General features: G+C 41.8%; 1 protein-coding gene across 1 annotated transcript; it reads left to right on the top strand.

The window, feature by feature from the left end:
- Window positions 1–11,041: 11,041 nt before the first annotated feature.
- Window positions 11,042–21,316, top strand: LOC117513346 (chymotrypsin-like protease CTRL-1). Its single transcript, XM_034173567.1, has 7 exons — window positions 11,042–11,110; window positions 11,243–11,346; window positions 12,666–12,745; window positions 12,829–12,910; window positions 14,949–15,129; window positions 18,528–18,658; window positions 20,981–21,316. The coding sequence occupies exons 1-7, from the start codon at window positions 11,059–11,061 to the stop codon at window positions 21,140–21,142; spliced, it is 792 nt and encodes a 263-aa protein (XP_034029458.1). The 5' UTR covers window positions 11,042–11,058; the 3' UTR covers window positions 21,143–21,316.
- The last annotated feature ends 1,690 nt before the right edge of the window (window positions 21,317–23,006 follow it).

Below are 23,006 nucleotides of genomic sequence, written 5' to 3'. Positions count from 1 at the left end.
ACATGCCCATATCATGATGCTTGCACCACCATGCTTCACTGTCTTCACTGTGAACTGTGGCCTGAATTCAGAGTTTGGGGGTCGTCTCACAAACTGTCTGTGGCCCTTGGACCCAAAAAGAACAATTTTACTCTCATCAGTCTACAAAATATTCCTCCATTTCTCTTTAGGCCAGTTGATGTGTTCTTTGGCAAACTGTAACCTCTTCTGCACGTCTTTTATTTAACAGAGGGACTTTGCGGGGTATTCTTGCAAATAAATTAGCTTCACACAGGCAACTTCTAACTGTCACAGCACTTACAGGTAACTCCAGACTGTCTTTGATCATCTTGGAGCTGATCAATGGGTGAGCCTTTGCCATTCTGGTTATTCTTCTATCCATTTTGATGGTTGTTTTCTGTTTTCTTCCATGTGTCTCTGTTTTTTTGTTTTTTTGTTTTTTGTCCATTTTAAAGCATTGGAGATCATTATAGATGAACAGCCTATAATTTTTTGCACCTGTGTATAAGTTTTCCCCTCTCCAATCACCTTTTTAATCAAACTACGCTGATCTTCTGAACAATGTCTTGAACGTCCCATTTTCCTCAGGCTTTCAAAGAGAAAAGCATGTTCAACAGGTGCTGGCTTCATCCTTAAATAGGGGACACCTGATTCACACCTGTTTGTTCCACAAAATTGAAGAACTCACTGACTGAATGCCACACTGCTATTATTGTGAACACCCCCTTTTTACTAATAGCCCAATTTCATAGCCTTAAGAGTGTGCATATAATGAATGCTTGGTCTTGTTGGATTTGTGAGAATCTACTGAATCTACTGGTACCTTGTTTCCCATGTAACAATACGAAATATACTCAAAACCTGGATTAATATTTTTAGTCACATAGCACTTTTATTCTGAACACTACTGTAAATGGAGTCCATTTACATGCAGTGCATACATCCTCACTCTCGCCTACAATACATTCATTCTCATTGTCGCATACAGTACATGCATTCTCAATCTAAAATATATTAGACACATGTATTCTCACTGACATATAATGTATTTTTACTCTCTCACACACCTTTGTCACTGTTGCATTTATACAGTCTTACTTGCACTTACATAATTACATACAGGGGTCAAAAGTTCAAGTTGCTCCAATTTTGGTAAAAAGTGATGCAAATTACTAGTTGAGTTTACACGGTTTTAAAAAGGAATAGTTTGGACCATGTATCATCCTTACTTATCACGTTACAGGGTAACATATACTCAACAAAAATATAAACGCAACACTTTTGGTTTTGCTCCCATTTTGTATGAGATGAACTCAAAGATCTAAAACTTTTTCCACATACACAATATGACCATTTCCGTCAAATATTGTTCACAAACCAGTCTAAATCTGTGATAGTGAGCACTTCTCCTTTGCTGAGATAATCCATCCCACCTCACAGGTGTGCCATACCAAGATGCTGATTAGACACCATGATTAGTGCACAGGTGTGCCTTAGACTGTCCACAATAAAAGGCCACTCTGAAAGGTGCAGTTTTGTTTTATTGGGGGGGATACCAGTCAGTATCTGGTGTGACCACCATATGCCTCATGCAGTGCAACACATCTCCTTCACATCATCCGTGAAGAGAACACCTCTCCAACGTGCCAAACGCCAGCGAATGTGAGCATTTGCCCACTCAAGTCGGTTATGATGACAAACTGGAGTCAGGTCGAGACCCCGATGAGGACGACGAGCATGCAGATGAGCTTCCCTGAGATGGTTTCTGACAGTTTGTGCAGAAATTCTTTGGTTATGCAAACCGATTGTTTCAGCAGCTGTCCGAGTGGCTGGTCTCAGACGATCTTGGAGGTGAACATGCTGGATGTGGAGGTCCTGGGCTGGTGTGGTTACACTTGGTCTGCGGTTGTGAGGCTGGTTGGATGTACTGCCAAATTCTCTGAAACGACTTTGGAGACGGCTTATGGTAGAGACATGAACATTCAATACACGAGCAAGAGCTCTGGTTGACATTCCTGCTGTCAGCATGCCAACTGCACGCTCCCTCAAATCTTGCGACATCTGTGGCATTGTGCTGTGTGATAAAACTGTTATATGGCTGGGGGGGCCTGGCTGCCGGTTTGTTTCTGTTTTTTGGTTTTCCTCCCAGGTGGCGTGCATTTGGGACTGAGTGGCTGTGTTGCTGAGGCTGTCAGGACCTCACCCTGATCACCTGCGACTCGTCAGGACTCACAGCTGTGGTGCATCTGGATGGAGTGGAACATGTTGGCATTTAAGACTGGAGTGCACAGTGTGTATTTGCCAGAGACTCGACCTTGTGACCAGACGGGTGAGATCGTCGTCTTGGGAGCCATCTCATCAACAGCGGATGCTGAGAACGTCCAGGTTTGATGCACAGTCTGTGAAAGAGGAGGGGGTGAGGTCTCACGCTCGTCAGCACACTTCCTGAGGTACGTTAGATTTTGTGACTAACAGTTATACAGTCAGTAAATGTGGTGTCCCTCACACCTTATTGTATTGAGCTGTTTGTTAGTCATGTATCAGCTTCCACTGCGGTGGAGTTTTGTGAACTGGATGTTCCATGCCTGCAGGTTGGGAAGCTGATCAGCAATCAAGCCAGGAAGTGTTTGCTGTTTGTACACCTTTAAGTGTTCTGTGTGTAGAGTGTGGACTCACATAATGGTTCTTTCTTTCACAGACTCGGTTGTTGCGGCCACCTGGGGGGTGTCGGCGGGGTCCTTGGGTCCGAAACAGCTTCTGGCTCCGGACCGTTAGCGCTGCTGGAAGTGCACCACGCTAGACCGCACCTTTCTGTTATTATATTTTCACTGTTATGTATTAAATTCAGTTAGCCTTTGTACCGTGCTCTGCTTATTTCATACTGGGTCCTTCAAACGCTGGTCGGTTCTCCGAGCTGCGTCCGACACATAACAAAAACTGCACCTTTCAGAGTGGCCTTTTATTGTGGGCAGTCTAAGGCACACCTGTGCACTAATCATGGTGTCTAATCAGCATCTTGGTATGGCACACCTGTGAGGTGGGATGGATTATCTCAGCAAAGGAGAAGTGCTCACTATCACAGATTTAGACTGGTTTGTGAACAATATTTGAGAGAAATGGTGATATTGTGTATGTGGAAAAAGATTTAGATCTTTGAGTTCATCTCATACAAAATGGGAGCAAAACCAAAAGTGTTGCATTTATATTTTTGTTGAGTGTATCACATGTCATAGAATCCAACAGACATAGACCTTGTTTGACCTTTACTTTGGAGACCAAGCATTCAACACTGTCAAAACTATACCATTTATTAATCCTATTAGCTCAACCAATAGTTTGCATCGCTTTTTACCAAAACTGGAGCAACTTTAACTTTTGACCTCTGTACAAAATGAAACTGACCTTTGTCACCATTTTTGCTGTTTTTATCTCGTAACTCCATAGAATTCAGTCACAGATAGTCCAAACTATACCTTTTTGGAATCTTTATGATCAGGCAAATAATGTGGAATATTTTTCAATATGACTGGAGCATCTTTTAATTTTGACCTCTGTGTAATTCTTCAATTGACCCCTACCTAACCACCGACTGAAAAGTCAAGTGGCCAATCGGTTTTTTCAAAAGAGGAGGGTCTAAGGAGTATTTCTGCCAAATTTGATACTTTTATCACCATTTGCATGATTGTTTCGGTTATCTGCTGCACTATTAGTGCGTCCCTTTCACACTGAAACCAAGTGCACTAACCACTTGGCCACCACCCCTGCCTCCTCCTAGACTATATTTGTTTTCATAGACTCAACAAAAATATAAATGCAACACTTTTGGTTTTGCTCCCATTTTGGATGAGATGAACTCAAAGATCTAAAACTTTTTCCACATACACAATATCACCATTTCCCTCAAATATTGTTCACAAACCAGTCTAAATCTGTGATAGTGAGCACTTCTTCTTTGCTGAGATAATCCATCCCACCTCACAGGTGTGCCATACCAAGATGCTGATTAGACACCATGATTAGTGCAGAGGTGTGCCTTAGACTGTCCACAATCAATCAATCAATCAATCAATCAATCAATTTTTTTTTATATAGCGCCAAATCACAACAAACAGTTGCCCCAAGGCGCTTTATATTGTAAGGCAAGGCCATACAATAATTATGTAAAACCCCAACGGTCAAAACGACCCCCTGTGAGCAAGCACTTGGCTACAGTGGGAAGGAAAAACTCCCTTTTAACAGGAAGAAACCTCCAGCAGAACCAGGCTCAGGGAGGGGCAGTCTTCTGCTGGGACTGGTTGGGGCTGAGGGAGAGAACCAGGAAAAAGACATGCTGTGGAGGGGAGCAGAGATCGATCACTAATGATTAAATGCAGAGTGGTGCATACAGAGCAAAAAGAGAAAGAAACAGTGCATCATGGGAACCCCCCAGCAGTCTACGTCTATAGCAGCATAACTAAGGGATGGTTCAGGGTCACCCGATCCAGCCCTAACTATAAGCTTTAGTTTTAAGCCTAATCTTAAAAGTAGAGAGGGTGTCTGTCTCCCTGATCTGAATTGGGAGCTGGTTCCACAGGAGAGGAGCCTGAAAGCTGAAGGCTCTGCCTCCCAATCTACTCTTACAAACCCTAGGAACTACAAGTAAGCCTGCAGTCTGAGAGCGAAGCGCTCTATTGGGGTGATATGGTACTACGAGGTCCCTAAGATAAGATGGGACCTGATTATTCAAAACCTTATAAGTAAGAAGAAGAATTTTAAATTCTATTCTAGAATTAACAGGAAGCCAATGAAGAGAGGCCAATATGGGTGAGATATGCTCTCTCTTTCTAGTCCCCGTCAGTACTCTAGCTGCAGCATTTTGAATTAACTGAAGGCTTTTTAGGGAAGTTTTAGGACAACCTGATAATAATGAATTACAATAGTCCAGCCTAGAGGAAATAAATGCATGAATTAGTTTTTCAGCATCACTCTGAGATAAGACCTTTCTGATTTTAGAGATATTGCGTAAATGCAAAAAAGCAGTCCTACATATTTGTTTAATATGCGCTTTGAATGACATATCCTGATCAAAAATGACTCCAAGATTTCTCACAGTATTACTAGAGGCCAGGGCAATGCCATCCAGAGTAAGGATCTGGTTAGACACCATGTTTCTAAGATTTGTGGGGCCAAGTACAATAACTTCAGTTTTATGAGTTTAAAAGCAGGAAATTAGAGGTCATCCATGTCTTTATGTCTGTAAGACAATCCCGCAGTTTAGCTAATTGGTGTGTGTCCTCTGGCTTCATGGATAGATAAAGCTGGGTATCATCTGCGTAACAATGAAAATTTAAGCAATACCGTCTAATAATACTACCTAAGGGAAGCATGTATAAAGTGAATAAAATTGGTCCTAGCACAGAACCTTGTGGAACTCCATAATTAACCCTAGTCTGTGAAGAAGATTCCCCATGTACATGAACAAATTGTAATCTATTAGACAAATATGATTCAAACCACCGCAGCGCAGTGCCTTTAATACCTATGGCATGCTCTAATCTCTGTAATAAAATTTTATGGTCAACAGTATCAAAAGCAGCACTGAGGTCTAACAGAACAAGCACAGAGATGAGTCCACTGTCCGAGGCCATAAGAAGATCATTTGTAACCTTCACTAATGCTGTTTCTGTACTATGATGAATTCTAAAACCTGACTGAAACTCTTCAAATAGACCATTCCTCTGCAGATGATCAGTTAGCTGTTTTACAACTACCCTTTCAAGAATTTTTGAGAGAAAAGGAAGGTTGGAGATTGGCCTATAATTAGCTAAGATAGCTGGGTCAAGTGATGGCTTTTTAAGTAATGGTTTAATTACTGCCACCTTAAAAGCCTGTGGTACATAGCCAACTAACAAAGATAGATTGATCATATTTAAGATCGAAGCATTAAATAATGGTAGGGCTTCCTTGAGCAGCCTGGTAGGAATGGGGTCTAATAAACATGTTGATGGTTTGGATGAAGTAACTAATGAAAATAACTCAGACAGAACAATCGGAGAGAATGAGTCTAACCAAATACCGGCATCACTGAAAGCAGCCAAAGATAACGATACGTCTTTGGGATGGTTATGAGTAATTTTTTCTCTAATAGTTAAAATTTTGTTAGCAAAGAAAGTCATGAAGTCATTACTAGTTAAAGTTAATGGAATACTCAGCTCAATAGAGCTCTGACTCTTGTCAGCCTGGCTACAGTGCTGAAAAGTAACCTGGGGTTGTTCTTATTTTCTTCAATTAGTGATGAGTAGAAAGATGTCCTAGCTTTACGGAGGGCTTTTTTATAGAGCAACAGACTCTTTTTCCAGGCTAAGTGAAGATCTTCTAAATTAGTGAGACGCCATTTCCTCTCCAACTTACGGGTTATCTGCTTTAAGCTACGAGTTTGTGAGTTATACCACGGAGTCAGGCACTTCTGATTTAAAGCTCTCTTTTTCAGAGGAGCTACAGCATCCAAAGTTGTCTTCAATGAGGATGTAAAACTATTGACGAGATACTCTATCTCACTTACAGAGTTTAGGTAGCTACTCTGCACTGTGTTGGTATATGGCATTAGAGAACATAAAGAAGGAATCATATCCTTAAACCTAGTTACAGCGCTTTCTGAAAGACTTCTAGTGTAATGAAACTTATTCCCCACTGCTGGGTAGTCCATCAGAGTAAATGTAAATGTTATTAAGAAATGATCAGACAGCAGGGAGTTTTCAGGGAATACTGTTAAGTCTTCTATTTCCATACCATAAGTCAGAACAAGATCTAAGATATGATTAAAGTGGTGGGTGGACTCATTTACTTTTTGAGCAAAGCCAATAGAGTCTAATAATAGATTAAATGCAGTGTTGAGGCTGTCATTCTCAGCATCTGTGTGGATGTTAAAATCGCCCACTATAATTATCTTATCTGAGCTAAGCACTAAGTCAGACAAAAGGTCTGAAAATTCACAGAGAAACTCACAGTAACGACCAGGTGGACGATAGATAATAACAAATAAAACTGGTTTTTGGGACTTCCAATTTGGATGGACAAGACTAAGAGTCAAGCTTTCAAATGAATTAAAGCTCTGTCTGGGTTTTTGATTAATTAATAAGCTGGAATGGAAGATTGCTGCTAATCCTCCGCCCCGGCCCGTGCTACGAGCGTTCTGACAGTTAGTGTGACTCGGGGGTGTTGACTCATTTAAACTAACATATTCATCCTGCTGTAACCAGGTTTCTGTAAGGCAGAATAAATCAATATGTTGATCAATTATTATATCATTTACCAACAGGGACTTAGAAGAGAGAGACCTAATGTTTAATAGACCACATTTAACTGTTTTAGTCTGTGGTGCAGTTGAAGGTGCTATATTATTTTTTTCTTTTTGAATTTTTATGCTTAAATAGACTTTTGCTGGTTATTGGTGGTCTGGGAGCAGGCACCGTCTCTACGGGGATGGGGTAATGAGGGGATGGCAGGGGGAGAGAAGCTGCAGAGAGGAGTGTAAGACTACAACTCTGCTTCCTGGTCCCAACCCTGGATAGTCACGGTTTGGAGGATTTAAGAAAATTGGCCAGATTTCTAGAAATGAGAGCTGTTCCATCCAAAGTGGGATGGGTGCCGTCTCTCCTAACAAGACCAGGTTTTCCCCAGAAGCTTTGCCAATTATCTATGAAGCCCACCTCATTTTTTGGACACCACTTAGACAGCCAGCAATTCAGGGAGAACATGCGGCTAAACATGTCACTCCCGGTCCGGTTGGGGAGGGTCCGACATTGTTTTTGCAAAGTTACACACCGATTTAATGTTAATTTTAGTGACCTCCGATTGGCGTAACCGGGTGTCATTACTGCCAACGTGAATTACAATCTTACCAAATTTACGCTTAGCCTTAGCCAGCAGTTTCAAATTTCCTTCAATGTCGCCTGCTCTGGCCCCCGGAAGACAATTGACTATGGTTGCTGGTGTCGCTAACTTCACATTTCGCAAAACAGAGTCGCCAATAACCAGAGTTTGATCCTCGGCGGGTGTGTCGCCGAGTGGGGAAAAACGGTTAGAAATGTGAACGGGTTGGCGGTGTACACGGGGCTTCTGTTTAGAACTACGCTTCCTCCTCACAGTCACCCAGTCGGCCTGCTTTCCCGGCTGCTCGGGATTTGCCAGGGGGTAACTAACGGCGGCTAAGCTACCTTGGTCCGCACCGACTACAGGGGCCTGGCTAGCTGTAGAATTTTCCACGGTGCGGAGCCGAGTCTCCAATTCGCCCAGCCTGGCCTCCAAAGCTACGAATAAGCTACACTTATTACAAGTACCATTACTGCTAAAGGAGGCCGAGGAATAACTAAACATTTCACACCCAGAGCAGAAAAGTGGAGGAGAGACAGGAGAAGCCGCCATGCTAAATCGGCTAAGAGCTAGTAGCTGCGCTAAGCTAGCAGATTCCTAAAAACACGCAAAGTGAATAATGTGTAAATAATTTAGAGGTGATTCAGCAGAGGGAGCGCTTTAGTTAAGGCACGTAAAGCTTACACTGGGAAACAAATCGTAATCTAGATAACTAGATCAATCTAACTGCGCAGATTAAACAGCTAACAGATACAGAAAAACACCGCTGTGCTCCGGAACAGGAAGTGATACAATACCGCAGTGAGAGCCAACCACCAGTAGAGGCCAGTAGACCACAAGAAAGCAGTCAATCACAATAACAGGCCACTCTGAAAGGTGCAGTTTTGTTTTATTGGGGGGGGATACCAGTCAGTATCTGGTGTGACCACCATTTGCCTCATGCAGTGCAACACATCTCCTTCGCATAGAGTTGATCAGGTTGTCAATTGTGGCCTGTGGAATATTGGTCCACTCCTCTTCAATGGCTGTGCGAAGTTGCTGGATATTGGCAGGAACTGGTACACGCTGTCGTATACGCCGGTCCAGAGCATCCCAAACATGCTCAATGGGTGACATGTCCGGTGAGTATGCCGGCCATGCAAGAACTGGGACATTTTCAGCTTCCAAGAATTGTGTACAGATCCTTGTAACATGGGGCCATGCATTATCCTGCTGCAACATGAGGTGATGTTCTTGGATGTATGGCACAACAATGGGCCTCAGGATCTCGTCACAGTATCTCTGTGCATTCAAAATGCCATCAATAAAATGCACCTGTGTTCTTCGTCCATAACAGACGCCTGCCCATACCATAACCCCACCGCCACCATGGGCCACTCGATCCACAACACTGACATCAGAAACCGCTCACCCACACGACGCCACACACGCTGTCTGCCATCTGCCCTGAACAGTGTGAACCGGGATTCATCCATGAAGAGAACACCTCTCCAACGTGCCAAACGCCAGCGAATGTGAGCATTTGCCCACTCAAGTCGGTTACGACGACGAACTGGAGTCAGGTCGAGACCCAGATGAGGACGACGAGCATGCAGATGAGCTTCCCTGAGACGGTTTCTGACAGTTTGTGCAGAAATTCTTTGGTTATGCAAACAGACTGTTTCAGCAGCTGTCCGAGTGGCTGGTCTCAGACGATCTTGGAGGTGAACATGCTGGATGTGGAGGTCCTGGGCTGATGTGGTTACACGTGGTCTGCGGTTGTGAGGCTGGTTGGATGTACTGCCAAATTCTCTGAAACGCCTTTGGAGACGGCTTATGGTAGAGAAATGAACATTCAATACACGAGCAACAGCGCTGGTTGACATTCCTGCTGTCAGCATGCCAACTGCACGCTCCCTCAAATCTTGCGACATCTGTGACATTGTGCTGTGTGATAAAACTGCACCTTTCAGAGTGGCCTTTTATTGTGGACAGTCTAAGGCACACCTGTGCACTAATCATGGTGTCGAATCAGCATCTTGATATGGCACACCTGTGAGGTGGGATGGATTATCTCAGCAAAGGAGAAGTGCTCACTATCACAGATTTAGACTGGTTTGTGAACAATATTTGAGGGAAATGGTGATATTGTGTATGTGGAAAAAGTTTTAGATCTTTGAGTTCATCTCATACAAAATGGGAGTAAAACCAAAAGTGTTGCATTTATATTTTTGTTGAGTGTATCCACACACACACACACACACACACACACACACACACACACACACACACACACACACACACACACACACACACACACACACACACACACACACACAATATCTACAGGAGAGTATAATATGCATGCAAGAGGGAAAATATACACTCACTGACAACTTGTGCTAGTACTGGGTTGGGCCCCTTTTACCTTCAGAACTGCCTTAATTCTTTATGGCATAGATTCAACAAGGTGTTGGAAAACATTTCTCAGAGATGTTAATCCATACTGACATGATAGTGTTAGACAGTCGCCCACTCAACCAGTCGGCCCATTCTCCTCTGACATCAACAAGGTATTTTTGTCCACACAAGTGCCACTATCCTCCCTTTTTCATATCATTCTCTACAAACCCTAGAGATGGTTGTACAAGTCATCTTTCCACATCTAGATGCCTAAATGCATTGAGGTGCTGTCATGTGATTGACTGATTAGCTATTTGTGTGAACAAGCAATTAAACAGGTGTACCTAATAAAGTGGCCGGTGAGTGTATATGTGTGAGAGCATACTTGCATGAAATGTATGTGAGAGTAAAATTCTACACTTGCAAACATTTAACCTAATTTAAACTTTTTTGAATTTGCAAGTATCATATAAATATGTATATTTGTGGAAAAACAAATAATACAGGTAAACTTTCAAATTTTCTTAGGAAAAAAAGCTAGAGGTGGTGCTTTTTCTACCAATTGGAATACTTACGCAACAAATGTGTTTGCTGGAGGCCATGACTGGTGTTAAGCACAGAACAGGACAAACAGACATGAGAGTAACTGTCCCAGTGGAAACGCTATAAGCCATCTGAGGGCTTATCACCAGATGTTCTCTTCTCACACCTATCACACTGGTAGTGGAGGCCCACAATGTGGAGAACTACACATGGACCTCAGAGTCCAGCCTGTGGAGCAGGTATAAAAGCTGACAGTCAAAGTCATCAGTCATAGTCTACACAATGGCCATGTTCATGATCATCAGCTGTTTTGCTCTTGTGGCCTCAGCATTAGGTAAGTGAGCAGTGGACTTCTGAAGATCATTCTGTGACAGCATGGTATTATCTGCAAATGTAGTGATTGGCCCATATTCATAGTACATATTAAGTGGAAAGCAGATGATTTTATTGTGTGCTTTGACCTCAGGGTGCGGAGTGCCTGCTATCAAACCTCAAATCAGTGGCTACAACAAAATTGTTAACGGAGAAACTGCTGTATCTGGGTCGTGGCCGTGGCAGGTTTCCCTTCAGGTAGCAATGTGCTGTCTTCCTCTGCTTTGGTGTCACTGCAAAATTTCATTCAAATTTTTTATCCAAGGTCAAAATATGGCCATCGAGTATTGCAAAGTCCTTGCGTCCATCCATCTGTCTGTCTGTCCGTCTGTCTTTGCTTAGCATAAGTCCAGTCCTATTACTGCCAGGGTCTTCAAATTCAGAGGGAACATTTGTGGGACATAAAGTGTGGGACTTAGCAAAGTCCTTTGATAAGTTCAAAGATGGCTAACCCTGACCTATTCCAAGGGGTCAAAAGGTTACATTCTTTCTACACACTCTTGATTACATGCTCATATGGCAGAGGGTATTTTAGCACTGCATTGTATTTGTTACCTGAGGTCATCAAATATGGCCATTGGATATTGCAAAGACTTTGCATCGGCCTGTTTGTCCGTCTGTCTGTCTGTCTGTTCAGCATAAGTCCAGTCCTATTACTGCTAGAGTCTTCAAATTCACAAGGAACATTCCACGAGGTATTCCAAGAGGTATTTTAAGAGGTTAACAAGTCACATTCTGTTTTGCTTTGTTACTTTTTTTTTTCTTTTTTTTTTGAGGGGCTGCAGCGACAGCCAATCAGAATGGAGTGGCACCGTGATGTCAGTGGCTGGTCTAGCTAGCTACAAACTCTGTTTTGTTTGTGTGTAAATATAACCTCTTTGTCATATATTTTGTAAAAGCTAGCAAGAAACAAACACTTCTAAAGCTGAAAACACTGTTTTTGGAACCTGATAACACCTCTGAAGTGATTTACAAGACATTTTGTGGGCGTTAGTGTGGTGACATCACAGGCTGGTCTAGCTAGCTGCAAACTCTGTTTCATTTGTGTGTAAATATAATATCTTTGTCAAATATGTAAAAGCTAGAGAGAAATAAGCACTTCTAAAACTGAAAATGCTGTTTTTGTAACCTGATAACACCTTTGGAGTGATTTACAAGACATTTCGTGGATATCAGCGTGCATGCTGACTTCCACTAACTCAAAGCTAACTTCCACTCTTGTCAAAAGCTCATGTATATGCACACATGGCCTCTTTCAGACGCAGTTAAAGCGGAAATAAAATATTGTTTATGACTTGCTTGATAGATTGAACATGTACAAATTGTATGTAAGACAATAGGATCAATAACAATAAATGTATAGGCTATTTAATTATGAATATATATATATACTTTGCACTGGGATACCAATTAAACAACTGCAAATTATAAATAAAACAATGTTCATACAGCCGAGGATATTTTAGCATTGCGTTATATTTTTTTAATGTGTGATGCAAGTGTCTTTTCACCCCTAGGATGGCAGTGGATTCCACTTTTGTGGAGGATCTCTGATCAACCAGTACTGGGTTGTGACTGCCGCTCACTGCAGAGTGACGTGAGTGACTATTCTCTTTGCTGTCCAACCATGTAAATGTGATACCTCCATTAATCAACTTTTTTAAATATTTGACCTCACAGTCCCAGCCATCACCGTGTAATCCTTGGCGAACATGATCGTCAGTACAACAGTGAGCCAATTCAGGTCAAGAGTATTGCCAGGGTAAGTAACAATGAGACTTTAAAACCCGCAGTGGCAAATAAATGTTAACATGAAACATCAATACATGAATAAGTAGATGTTAACACAGTATTTAAACTTCATGTGGAGCTACTGCTATGTAGATATATTAAAACTAGTGTGTTGCCCGTGGGGATCCATGGACTCTAGATTGGGTAGTGTTTATAAAATAGGTAGCTGACATTTTTCAAGGTTGATAATAAATTAAGCAAAGTTTCTATAATGAGTTGGAATGGTGTCTGAGTCCAGAATGTTTTTAGAACTGTAGACCAACATTTTCTAGAAGAAAACTCAACCCTTTTTTCCTGTTAATACACGTTTGCAATGTTAATTTTCTGTCTTAATGTATTTATAAATTGTTTAGGTTCTTGTTATCATCTAACACTATTATTATTATCATTGTTATTATCATTATCATCATCATTATTATTATTATTATTATTATTATTTTAAGTTTACTACTATTTTGTCATTTAATTTTTAAATGGACCACAATGTAAATAAATGTTTTCACGTTCTTTTGTCATCCATGTATTTTAAACATATTCACTGTTATATTATGTACTCACATTGACCTTACTGAATAAAATCACGCATGCACGCACTCACGCTTTTAATATAAAGATCATTCACCACTCCCTGCTGGAATGGCGTGTTAGTCCAGAATGTAATTAGCAATGTTAGCTAATATCTGTAGTTTCTCCAAAAATATTAGGCCTATCAACATTCTGTTTTCGCAGCATTCATCTTTCACCCAAAATACAAAAGCATACCAAATGGCAAATATCAGCTCTCCACAGTTTGTCTGTGATTGAAGTTATACAGACACATGCACATGCACGCATGGGCGCATGCACTGAGAACTTTGGTCTTTTCTGCATTCTGCCGCAAGCAGATGCTTCTATTTTTAGCCATGCACAAACAGAGACGGTGGCAGAAAAAATCAAAAGCACCACACTTTTCACTCATGGTACCGGCAACAAGACACTTAATTAACTCACTCATGTTAATGTCAGTCTGACACTTAAATTACTCATTGTACTGGCAACATAACACTTACTCACTCATGGTAACACCAACATGACATTTAACTAAACTGACTAAACCAATTGAAGTACAAAAACACAATAAATCAATAACACTAACAACACTGTTAAACTAACAAGAACCACAGTAACAACATTTAAAACCCCAAAACCCCAAACTGCACCATGGGAGTTTGGGGTTTTAAATGTTGTTAAAACTTACTGGGTAGCTAAAATCACTAATTTCTCCCAAAAATATCTGTCCTATCAATTTTCCGTTTTCATCCTTGACCCAAAATAGATAATTATTCCAAACAGCAAATGTCAGCTCTCCCCAGTTTCTCTGTGATTGAAGACATGCACACATGCAGTGACCACTTGATTATTATAATATAGATACAAAATATTCCATACGTTTTCTATAAAATCACATTCATATTAGTAAAATGTTTAATATTAATTAAATGATCAAATAAAACCTAATTAGTAATATTAATGAAATAATTAATATTATTAATCAAATTTTACTTAATTCTACAAATAAAATTCAAAATGATCACATCAATATTACAATTATTTAATAGTGTTAATTAATAATGACAATCAATATTAATTAAGCTAATTAAACTGAATCTGGAGCTAATGCAATGCGACTAAAATATATAATACATTTTATATAGAATGTCATTTAATAAGAGGAATCAATTGTAATTTAATTAATATAGCTAATTAAGGTTAAATAGCAAGCCAGCTAAGGATGCAGCACAAATAAGATGAGCAGAGTAAAGAAGACATCATTAGTGATTAGTTTATAATATGTTGAACACAGCTTGGTGGCTTTAGTTTTCCAAATCATAATCAGACAAAATCATACACGTTTGACATGTCTGCACTCCACAGAAGTGATCTCTGCTTATGATTTATCCTATATTTTGCTCACTTTCTTTATTTTGATGTTTTATGAATCAAATGTGTCATATGTTTCCACTCTGCAGGCCATCAGTCACCCGTATTACAACTCCCAAAACTTCAACAATGACATCACCCTCCTGAAGCTGTCCTCTCCAGCACAGATCACGTCCCGTGTATCACCTGTGTGCTTGGCGACATCCAGCACCAACGTCCCATCAGGAACCAAATGTGTGACAACGGGATGGGGCAGGACCGGCCAAACTTGTGAGTGAACAACTGACATCTGCACATAGGATAAATTCACACAAAAATAAGATCACACACAAACTATTACAGTAATAAAATACAAACCTCACCACACCGTGTCATAAAAGCAAGAAATATATATATATATATATATATATATATATATATATATATATATATATATATATATATATATATATATATATATATACGAGGTCTCTTAGATAATAAACCGACCCTTTTATTTTTTTTTTTAACTATATGGATTTGAATGACATGCGATTACACCAATCATGCTTGAACCCTCGTGCGCATGCGTGAGTTTTTTTCACGCGTCGGTGACGTCATTTCACTGTGGGCAGGCCTTGAGTGAGATGTGGTCCCGCCCTCTGAATTCCTTTGTTTCACACGCTGCTCGAGACGGCGCGCGTTGCTTTATCAAAAATTTTTCTGGACCTGTGAGGAATATCCGAGTGGACACTATTCGAGAAATTAAGATGGTTTTCTGTGAAAAGTTTAACGGCTGATGAGAGATTATGGGGTGTTTCTGTCGGTGTAAGGACTTCCCACGGAGCGGGACGTCCTGCAGCGCTTCCAGGCGCTGTCGTCGGCCTGTTTCGAGCTTAAAACATCCTAATTTAAGGCTTAATTCACCCCAGGACATCGTGAGAGAACAGAGAAGATTCAGAAGAGGCCGGCATTTTTTTAATGAAAGACGTACGCGCAAATTCGCCGAGTCGTTTCCGTGACGACTCGGCAAATCTGTGTGCGCCGCGACAGGAAAAACACCTCCGTGTTGAAAACCATTTGTAGAATTCAGGCGGCTTTTAATGGCTTTCAACAAGTGAGTAACTGAGAAATTGTTTAACAGCTTGGGCATGTTCCAACTTGCCCGTTAAGATTTCCAACGGAGGTGTTTTTCCTGCTGCGACCCCCCGCAGTCGGGTCCAGCCCGACATGCGACTCTGCCCGCATGTTCTTTCATTACAAAATGACCGTTAACAATGGAATGTCCGAATAAACTCCTCATGCCGACTTCTTCTGAAAGTTCTCTGTTCTCTGACGACTTACTGCGTCAACAGAGCCTGAAATGTGGAAGTTTTCAACTTGAAACGGCGAGACGCTGCCGCCTCGAAGCGCAGATCGCCGTCAGGCACCGTGGACCGTCCTTAAAGCGACACTACCAGACCAAAATCTCTCATCAGCCGTTAAAATTTTTACCGAAAACCAGCTGAATTTATTGAATGGTGTCCACTCAGTTGTGCCTTACAGTTTTGAAAAATTTTTTATCAAACAAAGCAACAGTCTCTGAGCCATTCCTAAACAATGAAAAAAATCGACGAGCGGGTGGACGACTCCTCACTCAAAGCCTGCCCACAGGCGAATGACGTAACCGACAGGCGTGAAAAAACTCTCGCATGCCCACGGGGGTTCAAGCATGTCTGATGTAATCACACGTGATTCAAATCCATATGGTTTTTGAAAAAATAATAAGGTCGGATACTTTTCTAATAGACCTCGTATATATATATATATATATATACGAGGTCTGTCCAAAAAGTATCGTACCTTTTTTAAAAAAAACTCTATGGATTTGAATCACGTGTGATTACATCAGCCAAACTTGAACCTTCGTGCGCATGTGTGAGTTTTTCCACGCCTGTCGGTTGCGTCATTCGCCTGTGGGCAGGCTTTGAGTGAGCACTGGTTCATCCCTCCCGCCGGATTTCTTTTGTCTGAGAACTTGCTGAGAGACTGCCGCTTTGCTCCATGAAATTTTTTTCAGAAGCTGTTAGAGACAGGCAGTTGGAAACCATTCGATAGATTCAGTTGGATATCGGTGAAAATTCTGTCGGCGTCACGCGGATTATGGACTGTTAAAACCTTTTTAAAGACGGCCCACAGCGGCGGAGGGCGCATGGTGCACCGAGCGGCCATTGACAGACTGGATCGACCAGATCATTTCTAAACTGAACGCTGTGTTGATCCGGGACATCATGTGACTACCACAGAAATGGCAACAGAGCTGGACATAGCACTTTTGCGGCACATTCCACTGTTACAGGAGATTTTGTAATGAAAGACGTGCGGAGGATTTTGTGCGTCGGCACGAAGCAGCTCAGGACGCGCAGCAAAAACAAAACACCTCCGTGTTGGAAACCATTCAGAAGATTCAGACGGCTTTCGATGGCTTTCAGTCGAGTGAGTATCCGAGAAATTGTGTAACAGCTGGACATGCCCCAACATGTCCTGTGAGACTTCCAAGACGGAGGTGTTTTTTTGCTGCACATGAGGACTTTATGCGGACATTCCACTGTTTAAGGACATTTTGTAATGAAAGACGTGCGGAGGATTTTGTGCGTCGGCACGAAGCAGCTCAGGACGCGCAGCAAAAACAAAACACCTCCGTGTTGGAAACCATTCAGAAGATTCAGACGGCTTTTGATGGCTTTCAGTCGAGTGAGTATCCGAGAAATTGTGTAACAGCTGGACATGCCCCAACATGTCCTGTGAGACTTCCAAGATGGAGGTGTTTTTTTGCTGCGCATGAGGACTTTATGCGGACATTCCACTGTTTAAGGACATTTTGTAATGAAAGACGTACGCGCAAATTCGCCGAGTCGTTTCTGTGCCGACTCAGCAAATCTGTGTGCGCTGCGACAGGAAAAACACCTCCGTGTTGAAAACCATTTGTAAAATTCAGGCAGCTTTTGATGGCTTTCAACAAGTGAGTAACTGAGAAATTGTTTAACAGCTTGGGCATGTTCCAACTTGCCCGTTAAGGTTTCCAACGGAGGTGTTTTTCCTGTCGCGACCCCCCGCGGACGGGTCCGGCCCAACATGCAACTCTGCCCGCACGTTCTTTCATTACAAAATGTCCGTTAACAATGGAATGTCCGAATAAACTCCTCATGCCGACTTCTTCTGAAAGTTCTCTGTTCTCTGACGACTTACTGGGTCAACAGAGCCTGAAATGTGGAAGTTTTCAACTTGAAACGGCGAGACGCTGTCGCCTCGAAGCGCAGATCGCCGTCAGGCGCCATGGGCCGTCCTTACGGCGACACTACCAGACCAAAATCTCTCATCAGCCGTTAAAATTTTTACCGAAAACCAGCTGAATTTATCGAATGGTGTCCACTCAGTTGTGCCTTACAGTTTTGAAAAAATTTTGATCAAAGCAGCAGTCTCTGAGCCATTCCTAAACAATGAAAAAATCGACGAGAGGGTGGGCGACTCCTCACTCAAAGACTGCCCACAGGCGAACGACGTAACCGACAGGTGTGAAAAAACTCTCACATGCCCACGAGGGTTCAAGCATGTCTGATGTAATCACACGTGATTCAAATCCATATGGTTTTTGAAAAAAATAAGGTCGGATACTTTTCTAATAGACCTCGTATATTTACCTTTTGCAGCAAGCCCACGATACCTGCAGCAGACTGCCCTGCCTCTGCTCAGCCCGACCCAGTGCAAGCAGTACTGGGGTTACAACAGAATCACTGATGCGATGATCTGTGCTGGTGCTTCTGGAGTGTCCTCCTGTCAGGTAACACCATTTGTTTTTTTTTAAGAATTTAAGGCAAATATGAAGCGTTACAAGTATTTTAAGCAGCTATTTATTGCTATCATATAGTACCAAATGTGTTTTTTTAAAATCTGCTTGTTTATGCCTAAATATGTCCAGGGCTTTGTGTTAAGTACCCTGAAAGACCCAGAATTCCATGTTTGTGCATGGACAAACAACCCTGCATCATAGCAAACTTCAGGTCCTAAACAGCTCGTTTTAGACCTTTGTGACATATGTCACAGAAACTTATGCAGTATCTGGACTCCTGCTTGCCTGTGAGCCATGCCCACTGAGGCGGCCCACACTCCCTGTGACACACCCACACCATCAAAAGGAGAATTACAGACTGTTGTCTGACCCCTCATCGAGGAAAGGGGGTGTGGTTGGCAAAGCTCATTTACATAAAAATCAACAGACGCATAAACAAACCTGATAATTGGGTGCATTCAAGATGCTTCACCGCAGTGTCTACAAACTTTTCAGCGAAAATGTTTTGTGTCTGTTTTTAAGACGTCTGGTACCTGTATTATCTTGCTGAAATTATGTTTAGTACAAATACTTTAATAGTTAATCATTTAAGTGGTTGACAACATAAAAAATAAATACAAATAACGAGTAACACATTTGGAAATGTATCATTATTGAGAAAATATTTCCAAGTGACGTCTAATGCATTGTATGAAACATGTTGATTGAGCAGTTAAATAATATTAACATATTTTAACAATCAAACATATGCTGCTTTCTTCACAATATACACATTTTGCAAGACACAACCAGCTATGCAAATGAAATCCTTAATGGCCCCTTCACACATAGTGCGAAGTTTGGACGAAAACGGTGAAACAGCACGGAACAGTTCGAAATTAGTGCACGAAACATCATGCCGACGGGCAGGCGTGCAGTTTGTGCACGCGCCGGTGTCCGTCGAGCAGGAAAAGTGCCGGGTGCATCACATGGCGCCACTTATGTGGAAGAAATAAAAGATAAAAACCAGCCGGTACCTGTGGGACCACATCGCGCCGCTTATGTGGAATAATTAAAAAAAAAAAACACCACCCAGGACACGAAGTCACACCTTTCAAAACCTCTGATTCCCAGTTAGAGACTTTACCACTAAGCTATGGAGCTGTTCTTTGAAAGCTGCGGGAAGCTGCTTCATATCAGGAAGGACATGGAAGTATTACAAAAAAAAAAAGAAATCCCACGCCATATAAAAACACCTCATTTATCAAGCGAGCAATACAAATGATCCGTCTGTTCCTCTGGTGATGACCCATGGTCACAGACATACAATCATGAAATGACATGAAGCAGTGTACTCTGATCATGCCCACATCATGTGCGTCCAGTCGGCTGCACGCGTATTCTGCCAGACACGCGTGTCTTGTGGACAGCGCGCCACAGCACAGACACTGTGTCATGTGGAACAGAGCTCACGTGGGTGACGTGATGGTCAGATCGCCAACTGCGTGTTCTGATCTGACGGTCCGTTTCAACCTGGGGGGCTGTCAGTGTCTGCTCCGTGCGTGCACTCGCTTGCTGCAGCTTGTCACCACCAAGGTGATATGTTTTTATTTATGTCCACGTAAATACAGCAATCAGACACACGCGCCTCACAGTGGGCAGTTTTTTGTCCATGACTGTCCAAACATAGTAGGTGTTGTGTAGCTGGAATGTCCAGAATGACAGATCACCACAGCTGCTTCTGTCGGAAGCCACGCCTCCTGTGAGTGGAGTGCACACACCCACATGTCAGTGTGTGTGCTTGCAAAGTCACACTCATGGGAAACAGACAAATTTCTCAGCAGTACAACAGTGATTGTCTGCAGTCTGTTGTCGTGCCAAGAGTGCGACTGGCCACACATTTTCTAAGTGCCATACGACCGGTATTAGGTGTCAATGCGTGTCACCTGGAATTTGGCCGGCACCTGCCGCGAGAGGGTGCGATGGGTTCACACAGCACACAATTTGTCTTTCAGGCACTTGCGTGTGCAAATAGTTGTAGCAACAGGTGTACGAGGTGTTGGCAACAGGGACAACATTACACGGTTTTCACACAATTCCTGCATCATGCGCACTAAGTGTGCACTTCATCCAAACTTTGCACTATATGTAAAGGGGCCCTAATGTTTTCATACCTCACTGCACTTTTGATGATGACTCATTTCCTGTAAATGAGTTATTTAGAAATACAAGCCAAACTTACATCCTGACATGATGATCAAATGTCTTGATAAGGGTGTGACTTTGAACTCATGTTGTACAAGACAGGAAATAACATGTTGGTTTCATCTGCAGGGTGACTCAGGTGGCCCTCTGGTCTGTGAGAGCAGTGGAGTATGGTCCCTTGTGGGTATCGTGTCCTGGGGCACTTCGAACTGTAATGTGCGTGCACCGGCTGTGTATGCCCGTGTGTCCTACCTGCGGAGTTGGATCGACCAGATTGTTTCTTCCAACTAATGAGCAAAATGTCCAATCCTGCGTTTCACTGACATCAGTGAGTGTCTGGTTAATGAAGTTCCACTCAGCATCAGCTGCCATTTCTGTTGATTATTAATGGTCACAACAATTCTCTGCACTGATGTGTTTGGTGCATTTGGACGAAAATCCTGCATAAAGTTGAATCCTTAAGACAACTGGTGTTGGTTTTCTTTTTTCTTATTCATGTCAGACTGGACAGTGAAGACATGAAGACATATGCGGTGATGTATGTTTAGATTTCTTAGACAAAGTGATGGGGAGTATTGTTCAATGTATAAACATACACACATAAATACAAATTTGTCTTAGTAAATATATTTCTAAAGGTAAGTCACTGGAATCACTGACTGGAAAATCACTAAGGGCCCTTGGGCAAGGCCTTCAATCCCCTATTGCTCCCAGTGTGTAGTGAGCGCCTTGTATGGCAGCAGCCTGACATCAGGGTGAATGTGAGGCACAATTGTAAAGCGCTTTGAGCATCTGATGCAGATGGAAAAGCGCTATATAAATGCAGTCCATTTAGCATTCCATTTTACTATTCACACAAAATTTTTACCAGATGTCAGTAACAACACAAGTAATCCACACAGGGAAAGTATTGAACACCTGAACACCAGCTATCAGCTATCAGCCAAACCAGTATGTTGTTAAATTTTCAGATGACACTGTAATACTCAGTCTGCTGAACACTAGTACTAATTCAAGTTGTCACAAATCTGGAATGTACAGGTTTGTGAACTGGTGTGATGTCCATCAATTGCAGATTAATGTTAATAAAACAGTGGAGATGTTGGTGGACCCTCGGGCTGTTGGAGACCGTAGTGTGGTCACCATACATGGACGTAACATTGAACAGGTGGATTCATATAAATATCTGGGGGTTTATATCGATAATAACTTAAGCTGGCACATGCAAGTGTCAAGTGTTTGTGCCCGAATCCACCAGCGTTTGCACTTTCTTCGTCGACTCCGACTGTTTGGTGTATGTAGGAATATTATGCTGATTTTCTACAGAGCAACGATTGAGTCCGTGTTACGGTATGGTATTACTAGCTGGTTTTGTAATTTAACGGTTAAATCAAAAACTCAAATATTAAATCTGATTAAGATAGCTGGCAAAATCATGGGTATGGTGGTACCTGTAACTCCCCAAGAGTTGTTTGAACAGGCAGTTCTCAGATGTGCTGACAATATTTTAACAGATGAGTCTCATGTTCTGCACTCTGAATATACTTAACTCAGGAAGGAGGTACAGGGTTCCTCTTTGTAAATATAATCAATATAAATATTCATTTATTCCATTATCAGTGAAGCTCATAAATCAGCAGATAGTTCAGGGAAGATAGCTTAAGGGTATGTATTGCGGAATTTGCACAAAGATGTTAATAATGTTGTGTATTTATATTTTATCCTTTGACTTACTGTGTTGTTTTTAATGTATGGGTGCTATGTACTGGCAAATTTCTCCTTAGGGAGACAAATAAAGACACTTTGACTTTGAGTTTGACTTTGAAGAAAGGGTGGTGCAAAAAAAGCATGGAAAACCAAGACACCAGGTGAAATCTATCAGTAATTAGAAAGTAATCCTGCCCCTTGACAGTGCAAATTAATATCAGCTGGTTCAGTCCCAACTGATGGCCTACGAAAAGGTGTCTCATTACCGTATTATTATAAGGTGTCACACAAGAAACATTTCATGTTGGGTAAAAGCAAAGAGCTCTGTCAAGGTCATTGCAACCTTATTGTTGCAAAACATAATGATGGCATTGGTTACAGAAGGATTTCTAAACATCTGAATTTTCCAATGAGCACTGAGATGTTGGTTGTTCACAGTCAGCTGTGT

The sequence above is a fragment of the Thalassophryne amazonica genome, chromosome 7 (assembly GCF_902500255.1).
Source record: "Thalassophryne amazonica chromosome 7, fThaAma1.1, whole genome shotgun sequence".
In the NCBI taxonomy this organism is placed as follows: Eukaryota; Metazoa; Chordata; class Actinopteri; order Batrachoidiformes; family Batrachoididae; genus Thalassophryne; species Thalassophryne amazonica.
This window is presented reverse-complemented; position numbering and strand designations above follow the sequence as displayed.